The following is a 10,012-nucleotide window of genomic DNA, read 5'->3' on the forward strand; positions in this document are numbered from 1 at the left end:
CAAAATTAAAACTGTTAAAAATAGTTTTTGTTATTTGAAATAAAGCTAAAATAAAATATAAGATGAAAAACTGAAACCTAAAAACTTGAATTGAAATGAAAATGGAAAATATAAAAATAAACATTGATTCAAAATCTTAATAAAAGCTATAATTCAATAGTAAAATAACACTGCTCTTAAAACATTTTCAGTCTGCAGTTTTTAATGCCTTTATAAAGCTAAAAGAACAAATAAGATGAAAAACTTAAACCTAAAAACTTAAAAATATGTAAATGTTGCCTTGGCAACTAATTGAAATAAAAAAGTTTAAGTATTAACATTTCTAAAACTAAAAGTAAAATAAAGCTAAATAGAAATATGAAAAATGGAAATGTTGCCTTGGCAACTAATTGAAATATAAATACTAAATTACTAATACTGAAATAATAAAGCTAAATAGAAATAAAAAAAATTACAAACACCGCAAAATTACTAAAACTTAAAATAATATTAATAAAAATAAATAAAATAATAAAAAATGGAAAAGTAAAATATTAATTAATACTATAATATATCAAATAAAATTTATTATAATTTAAACTACTGCAAATTTTCCTATAAAATGCAATTAGAAAAATGTCTAAATTATTCTCTGTGGTAATTGACATCATACCACAAAAGATGTTGATAGAGCTTAAGTTGTATGTAACACAGAACATTCCTTTAAGACACTAGATCTGGGATTTATGGAAAGCAGACACGCGGGTTCTGCTCTAAGATCAGGACTTTTGGTTTATGTGGTCCTGACGGGTCTTGATGTTGAGACTACTAGATTAGAGCTCCAGACTCGGTGTCTTGCACATGAACAAACTTGATGTTGATTAACTGATTGATTCTCTGATGTCCTGCAGGAAGTTTTGGCCAGAGGAGTTCTGCTGCCCTTAATTAACCAGCTGAGTGACCCTGATTACATCAACCAGTTCATCATCTGGATGGTGAGGCCTGCTCGCTCACACACAAAAAAACACCATAAAAGTAGATTCTATGGTTTCTGTGAATCCTTAAAAAAAAGTTATGAAATTTAAGGACATAAAAAGTCTTAAATGGTATAAAAAAAATTAATGATCAGTTTTAGATGTCTTAAATTTTGAAATTTGGATGGAAAAGCATGAATAAGGCCAAATGTGATTTGATAAACTTCAAAAGGCAATGATTTAATTAAATGTGTGCGGGCTCTGCACATTTCAGAGGCAAAACACTGTGTTTTACAGTGTTTTTTGGTGCAGGTTACCTGCGGGATCTCTGTGAAGTGCTGCTGTACCTGTTGCTACCTCCTGGAGATTTCCACAACAAGAATATGAGATACTTCCTCAGGGTGAGACACTCACACATGCTAAATCAGTCCCCAAAACGTATCTTTGGTCAGCTAAAAAAGGGATGAAAACTGTAAAGCACAGTTTATGTGGAGAAAACCATGTATTATTGTTATGCCAACCTATTAAGACCTGTAACCTTGTTCCTCTGCCTTCCGTTGCAATGAGAGCAAAATTAAAACTGTTAAAAATAGTTTTTGTTATTTGAAATAAAGCTAAAATAAAATATAAGATGAAAAACTGAAACCTAAAAACTTGAATTGAAATGAAAATGGAAAATATAAAAATAAACATTGATTCAAAATCTTAATAAAAGCTATAATTCAATAGTAAAATAACACTGCTCTTAAAACATTTTCAGTCTGCAGTTTTTAATGCCTTTATAAAGCTAAAAGAAAAAATAAGATGAAAAACTTAAACCTAAAAACTTAAAAATATGTAAATGTTGCCTTGGCAACTAATTGAAATAAAAAAGTTTAAGTATTAACATTTCTAAAACTAAAAGTAAAATAAAGCTAAATAGAAATATGAAAAATGGAAATGGAAATGTTGCCTTGGCAACTAATTGAAATATAAATACTAAATTACTAATACTGAAATAATAAAGCTAAATAGAAATAAAAAAAATTACAAACACCGCAAAATTACTAAAACTTAAAATAATATTAATAAAAATAAATAAAATAATAAAAAATGGAAAAGTAAAATATTAATTAATACTATATTATATCAAATAAAATTTATTATAATTTAAACTACTGCAAATTTTCCTATAAAATGCAATTAGAAAAATGTCTAAATTATTCTCTGTGGTAATTGACATCATACCACAAAAGATGTTGATGGAGCTTAAGTTGTATGTAACACAGAACATTCCTTTAAGACACTAGATCTGGGATTTATGGAAAGCAGACACGTGGGTTCTGCTCTAAGATCAGGACTTTTGGTTTATGTGGTCCTGACGGGTCTTGATGTTGAGACTACTAGATTAGAGCTCCAGACTCGGTGTCTTGCACATGAACAAACTTGATGTTGATTAACTGATTGATTCTCTGATGTCCTGCAGGAAGTTTTGGCCAGAGGAGTTCTGCTGCCCTTAATTAACCAGCTGAGTGACCCTGATTACATCAACCAGTTCATCATCTGGATGGTGAGGCCTGCTCGCTTCTTACAGTCCAAGAGCGTGTCATGAATTACCTTTAAGAAGTTTTGTGTGTGTGTTTAGATTCGTGACTCCAGCTGTAACTACGAGGCCTTCTTGAACATCTTAAAGCTGACAGACAAGGCGGCCGAGCTGGAGGCCGTCAGAGACAAAGTCCTGGAGGAGCTTCAGTACCTCCGATCTCTGGACACGGGAGGAGACGGTACACGCGCTCACTCATGTTTACACACTTACGCTTAAGTGTTAAGTGTTTTTTCATTCGGTTGGAAAATAAACAATGAATTCCGGGGTTTGTTTTGGAAAATTTGAGATCAAGTTCAAGGCTTTATAATAATAAAACACTGTATACTCTTCATTCTCTCTCTCTCCACACTCACAGATATCAACTTCATAAAGAATCAAATCAATAGTTTGCTCTTTGTGAAGAAAGTCTGTGAAACACGGATACAACGGCTACAATCAGGGAAGGTAAACAAATCTCTCCTGTTTCATTCACATTTGCTTTCTTATAATACATGAATATTCATTAAAAACATTTATATTTGCTAGGAATTTCAATTTCTTTTCAATAATGATAAATTTATCATTGACAATAGTGTAAATTAAACATATGAAGTAATTCCTCTTAATCAGTGTTATACTTAACTGAAACTAAAATTTCTTGAAATAAGATTGAACTGAAATAAAAACAAAAACAAACAAACTATATTTTATCTGCTTCTCATTTTAATTTTATTTGACTTGATGTACTTTAATAACTAAAACTGAAATATAAATTAATAAAAGCTATACAGTATCTAATAATAAAAAAAATTACTAACACTTTAAAATTAAAAAGAAAATGGAAAGTTTAAAAATAAAAAGTAATTCAAAATATTAATAAAAACTGTAATACTATCTAAATAAGAATGTATAACAAATGTATTATTAAATTATATACTTATAATTAATATAAATAAAATATTCATTGTATTATGTAAGTTTTATTAATTATCAGTTAATTATTACAGAAAAGTATACAGACAATTAATATAATTAATTACTATTATTAATAAGAATATTTTTGGAAAATACAGAAATGACTATTATTATTATTAATAACAGTATTATGTTATTATAGTGTTGCAAACAGTTATTTTTGTATGTTCCAATATAATTAATTACTGTTATTAATAATGATGTTTATTACAGAAATAACGGTTTCTCAAAAACATTATAAAATACATAATAAAATTGACTTGTACTTAAAAAAAAAATTATTTCAGGTTTTAACAGCGATTAATCGGTTGTCTGACAATGAACATTTCACCTGCCAGTATGTCTTTTTAACACGTTTGGTTGTTTTTTTTCCGAACAGGAAGTTGACGCATTGAAACTCGCAGCTAATTTTGGGAAGCTGTGTGTGATTCCGTTGGAACATATATTAGTGCACAACATCGCGCTGCAGTTCTTCATGGGTGAGTCGAGGCGGATGCACACAAACTGTCCTCTCTTTAGATATCATTCCTCAATACCTTTAATCTCTCTCTGTCTCTAGACTACATGCAGCCCATGGGCGGCCAGGCGATCCTGTTCTTCTGGCTGACGGTGGAGGGCTATCGGGTCACGGCCCAGCAGCAGCTGGAGGTCTTACAGAGCAGCCAGAGAGACGGGAAGAGGCAGAGCAGCCAGACCACCAAAGGCCTGCTGAGAGCCGCTGCGCTCGGCGTCTACGACCAGTACCTGTCAGAGAAGGTGAGAGGATTGAGATTTACCAGTAAGAATGAGTAAAGGGTCCATGAAGTGATGCTTGACAGGCTTATTTCCACTCAGGCCTCTCCTAGGGTGGAGGTGGACGAAGCGTCTGTAACCAGACTGGCTCAGAAACTCAACAAAGAGGATCCCACACCTGAGATATTTGATGAAATCCAGAAAAAGGTAATGACTGATGTTCCTTTGAGCATATATGAACGTAATATGGTTTAGCACAACTATCAGATTGCAAAGATATCAGAGTGAAGTGCTGTGATCTTTTCACGTGAGCCGCTCATGATAACAGTGTTTTCCGAGTCAAACTCCATCTCTGCAAGTGCTGTGAGTTTGAGTCGCTTATAGTGCGCATTTGAAAATGTAACATGCGCCAAACATCTTCACAAGTTTGTAATGAGAAGCATTTATAAATCTGTTGTCAACAAAAGTGAAGCATTTCAAACCAGAGAAGTTTCCCTGTGTTTTTCTGCCAAAATAAAAGCTCAGTGGTTTAATATTTGAAAGCAACGAAAAAAGCAACAATAAATATTAGTATTGTAATTTTAATATATAGTTCAGTCATGAAACTCTAGATTGCGCGGGCTGACGGGGTTTTAACGTAACTGATGATATTCAGAGAGTTAAATGACTTGGCACAAGCTGATTGGTTCAAGCTGCATATGCAGCCAATGAGTTTACTGCCTTGGATTTAGATGGCTGGCTAGCATTCACTAGATATTCCTGCAGCGCGCTTTCAGAGTTCTCTGAAACCCTCCGCCTTCCCCAGCTCCACCTGTATAGATCTGCTACGAGTTATTTTATATGCTATTTGTGCAGCAGCAGTATGTCTTAAATACTCAAGGCACTGTATCACCATATGCATTGGCAGTAGCAAATTCCTGTACTTGCTTGCAGCAGCAGCGATAATCTACAACTACAGCAATAACCAACAGCAGCAGCAATTCAGCAGCAGCGTAGCAGATCTGTTCCGCCAAGACCAAATACATTAACATTGTCATATCCATCACCATGTTAAAATCTTTAGAGAGTTGTCATGATTGAACTGATATAAAATTAAAATAATTAATTATAATAACAATATTAATTATAATAATAATTATTCAATTAAAATGTATTATGAACTTCTTTGCAGTTCAGTAGTATTATAAAGAAAAGATAATTAAAGGCCAGTAAAAATATTCATGGACTGTAAATTTCCTCAAGTCACTTTAACACTGATAATAATCAGAAATGTTTCTTGAGCAGAAAATCAGCATATTAGAATGATTTGTGAAGGATCATGTGACACTGAAGACGGGTGAAATTATGCTGACAATTCAGTTTTGAATAAAATTTCAACATATATTCACATAGAAAAGTTATTTTAAATGATAAAATATTTTTGATCAAATAAATGTAGCCTTGATGAGCAAAAGAGACTTGATTTAAAAAACTCTTACCGATCTAAACAGTAGTTTTGAACAGTAGTGTATGCAAGTGTAATTTTTTTAATTAATTAACTTTTTCCATATTATACAATGAGAATTTGAGATTTTTGACGGTTTATCATGCAGGCCTATTTCGACCAATATATCCAATAAAAAGCCCACTATATTAGCTGTCTGTGTTCCTCAGGTGTATGATATGATGTTGCGGGATGAGAGGTTTTACCCGTCGTTTAAGCAGCACCCGCTGTATGTGCGGATGCTGGCCGAGCTGGACATGCTGAAAGAGCCCAGTTACATGGGGTCAGACCACGGGGACGGAGGTGACGAACACACACGCTACCAGATGAGTCTGTTTACACATCATCTCCTAAAATTCATTCATATTTCTCTGTTTCTCCAGAGTCGTTCAACGGGTCTCCAACAGGAAGCATTAATTTAGTATGTCAAATAAAGCCATTCATATGTTATATTTACATACATCAGGCGTGTTTAAGTGTGTATGATTGTTTCAAATGATTGTGTTTTGTAGTCATTAGATGATCTCAGCAGCGGAAGCGTGGACGAGTCTGCTCAGCTTCATGCCTTTATCTCTGATACGGGTGAGAGTTTTACCTGCTGTTAATCATTTCAGTAGATAAATACTGTACAGTTTAAAGTTCAGCACTATGTCCTTACCAGGCACAGTGTTTTCTGTCCTCAATGAAAATGACCATCAAAAAGGGGTTTTTGTTTTTTTTATTGCTTATAATGACTAGACAATAGCTTAGCTCAACATGGTAGAAATGTGGTTAATTGCATGTGTCTTTATTGCATTTTACCTGGGTACAACATGGTGTAATAATATATAAAAAAAAAAAATCATTTCACCTTAATATCAAAAGAAGAAAAAAAATGCACATTTTGTTATGCTCAAAGATAATTAAAGGGGTCATCGGATGCCAATTTTCCACAAGTTGATATGATTCTTTAGGGTCTTAATGAAAAGTCTATAACATACTTTGGTTAAAATTTGTCAATGGTAATGTAAAACAACACCCTTTTTTCCTTCTCAAAAACAGCTCTGCTCACAGCGAGCCGTTTCGGTGCATGTCCCTTTAAATGCTAATGAGCTCTGCTCACCCCGCCCCTCTCTTCCGTGGGGTGACAAGCCGTTCTCATGAGACTGTAAACTTTGGCCGCATTAATCGCGGAACTTGCTAACTAGCACACTATTAGGAAAGGTGATTTGCAAAGATTCATAAAAAAAAATCTTATACTCACTTCTTCTGTAGTAGGGTGTCCGCGGGTCCTTAAAAAGCCTTAAACTGTCTTAAATAACGTTTTCCTAATATAAGGCCTTAAAAAGTCTTAAAATGTCTTAAATTCGGATTCGATGGGTCTTAAATATTTTTGGTCTCATTACCGCTAAAATATCTTAAGTGTGACGGACCTAATGACTTTACAATCAGTGGAAAGACCCGCGGTAAGTTACTGCGATCATCAGAGAGAACTGCAGAATACAGAACACAAGCTCGCGCTGAGGCTCACTCTGTTTGTCTCGAGACTTCAGAACAGATGAGCGTGACCGCACACATAAACTCAGAAGAAACACACTGAGGTAAAAATTCTAAATGTTTAGTTTATTCATAACATGATATAGTTAAATAACACCATGACAAGTGAGCTATTTTACTCAATATTCTCATAACGCAAAGCAAACAAACATTCAAAACACCTACAGAGCGCACGCGTTACATGAAGTATAGTGCGCGTGCGCATTTTTAGTGCGCTCTGCCTGATCACTGCATGATTCAGTCTATTAAAATACATTCGGAATGATCACAAATTCAAGACATGGGGGCAGAAAATGTGTATATTTATACTCAAGTTCACACGGAAGAGTGCCTTTTTTTCTCCAAAAATTACTATATACAAATGTGATATTGATTTTTTACAACAGTTCAATAAACTGTACGTTTTATTAAGAGACTTACGTTTTAGACACCATATTGCCTGTTTTTGCACTATTTCGCCAACAAAAATAATTCCAAATAAAGCCACAGCGCTGTTTTGTGTCTCTGAGCAACATGACGGTGTTTCGTTCCTGAATGAATCAACTGTTTAAATGATTCGGTTCATTCGCAGTGACTCGCTTATTGACAGTGACTTACTGCCACCTACTGGTGGTTTTAATTTCGCATTTAAAGTATCTTTTCATTTTTTAAATTATTTCAAATATCAGTATTCAATGTTTTATGTTTAATATATCAAAACATTATTTATGCATTTGTAACTGCAGGTTAAATGCATTCTTGTCCTGCATTAAACAGTGTGTAAACACATCTAAATGCCACTTCAGATGCAACTTGTGTCTGGATTGCAAAGATGAATTTTGTTGATACTGATTTCATTTGCTTGGTAACAGCCCAAATGTCTTATTCTTACTCGCTGATTAAATGTAAGAATTTGACTCAAAAGATAATGCACACTTATAGAAAAATGGCTTTATAAAGATAAAATGCCTGGTAACAGCCCAAATGTCTTATTCTTATTCACTGATTAAATTTAAGAATTTGACTCAAAAGATAATGCACACTTATAGAAAAATGGCTTTATAAAGGTAAAATGCCCATAAAAGGTAAAAATCTATTTAAACTTATCTGACCACCATGCAGAATATGAAGAATATCAAAAACTTTAGAAGTCAGCTGTCCACGATTAAATTTCATATAAGGTGGTATTAAAAAGGTCTTAAAAAGTCTTAAATTTATCTTGTTCAAGTCTGCAGAAACCCTGTGTAGGTGAAGCCAATTTTAGGCTCCTCCCAATTCTCATTATTGTTTTGCAAAAAGCTATGTATTAAGTATGTGTTAAATTATAAATGTTTATAAATTATAAATTTATATATCATTTAGTATTTGTTGTATTTTAATTTCTACTATTTTTTAATTATAAGGCGAAAAATATAGATTATATATAAATATATTATACACACACACACACACGAATATATGAGCTTTATTCACCACTTAAGTGTGCGCACACAAATTGAATTTGTTGTGGTTTTACAGGAACTCTTAGTACATACATACATACAAATAACCATATATATATATATATATATATGACACAAGATAGTTATAGAAGTTTTCATCTGAGCATGTGGCACTTTAAGCATTATCGTATCGCATATCGAATATTGCATTATTTAATGAGTTATCGCATGTCGCATTTTTCTTTAATATCGCACAACCCTATTGGGAAGTAATGAAAATAATGTCACAAACATCACAACTGTCCTAAAATAAGCTTAAGTTTCTTTATGCAATTTATGTAATTTATTTTTCCTGTTTGATTTTGAGGTGAAATATGACCGCTCTAAAAAAGTGCCCAAGTTCTACTTTTATTCATTTAGATTCTTTGAAATGTTAAACTGTTTAATTGAGTGTTAGTAATGACTCATGAAAATGGTAATTGTCTGTGTGTGATTTAATGAGCTGTTCAGTGTGTGTGCTGGTGAACTTTCCTCTCTTCTCTAGTCATCACTTCTTCTCATTTTCAAGCTTCAGTTATTTGAAGGAGCAACACTTTTCCTGCCACTTTGTGTTTGTTCTTGTTGTGACTATCATTTCATCAGATTTATTTCTTTATTTTCTTACGTTCATCTTTTTTTCCTCTGTCCCTCTGTCGTTTGTCTTGTTGTCCTCTCTCTGCTGTGTCTTTCTTGTGGTTCTCGTTCTCTTTCCCCTGCCATCGTTCCCATCGCTCCTGCCTCTCTCTCCCGGTGTGCTGTAGCTGATGCTTTTCTAAACCTACTTCCTGTGGCAGGCGTGTGTAACGATCACGGGAAGACGTACGCCCTCTATACCCTCACCGTCATACGCAAGAACTCTGACGGCAGCGAGGACATCTGGAAGACGTACCGCCGCTACAGCGATTTCCACGACTTCCACATGCGCATCACAGAGCAGGTGACACAGATTTACCCTTTAATGAACATCACACGTCACCTATCAGATCAGTTTGTTGTATTGCCTTTAAGTTATGCAGATTTTATACTGTATTTCTATATAATAGTAAAAAAAAAAAGGTAATTAAAATCTGCATTTCTTAAAGGCAGTACAACTTAGATCAACATGGTAGAAATGTGGTTGGAAATCACTTTTGTCTTTGTTCAATTTTAGCTTTATTGGGCTGTCTTTATAGCAATGCCACATCGATATATATATATCTATATATATATATACATATACAGTGGGTACGGAAAGTATTCAGACCCCCTTAAATTTTTCACTCTTTGTTATATTGCAGCCATTTGCTAAAATCATTTAAGTTAATTTTTT

At 33.6% G+C, this 10,012-nt stretch overlaps 1 protein-coding gene across 2 annotated transcripts in view; it reads left to right on the forward strand.

Annotated features, from left to right (window-relative positions):
- Positions 1-1,269: 1,269 nt before the first annotated feature.
- The window catches only part of LOC107572559 (sorting nexin-13-like), a 15,397-nt gene continuing 6,654 nt past the window's right edge, over positions 1,270-10,012 (forward strand). The window contains exons 1-11 of one of the 2 annotated variants that reach the window (XM_016258982.1): positions 1,270-1,354; positions 2,419-2,502; positions 2,578-2,716; positions 2,894-2,982; positions 3,872-3,971; positions 4,052-4,248; positions 4,327-4,431; positions 5,878-6,010; positions 6,091-6,128; positions 6,220-6,289; positions 9,465-9,640. In XM_016258982.1, coding sequence (XP_016114468.1) covers positions 1,337-1,354; positions 2,419-2,502; positions 2,578-2,716; positions 2,894-2,982; positions 3,872-3,971; positions 4,052-4,248; positions 4,327-4,431; positions 5,878-6,010; positions 6,091-6,128; positions 6,220-6,289; positions 9,465-9,640 — 1,149 coding nt within the window. In that variant the 5' untranslated portion in view covers positions 1,270-1,336. The remainder of the gene's footprint in view (positions 1,355-2,418; positions 2,503-2,577; positions 2,717-2,893; positions 2,983-3,871; positions 3,972-4,051; positions 4,249-4,326; positions 4,432-5,877; positions 6,011-6,090; positions 6,129-6,219; positions 6,290-9,464; positions 9,641-10,012) is intronic. The other variant, XM_016258983.1, reaches the window with a different exon arrangement.

The sequence above is a fragment of the Sinocyclocheilus grahami genome, unplaced genomic scaffold (genome assembly GCF_001515645.1).
Source record: "Sinocyclocheilus grahami isolate Dianchi unplaced genomic scaffold, SAMN03320097.WGS_v1.1 scaffold1773.1, whole genome shotgun sequence".
Lineage (NCBI taxonomy): Eukaryota > Metazoa > Chordata > Actinopteri > Cypriniformes > Cyprinidae > Sinocyclocheilus > Sinocyclocheilus grahami.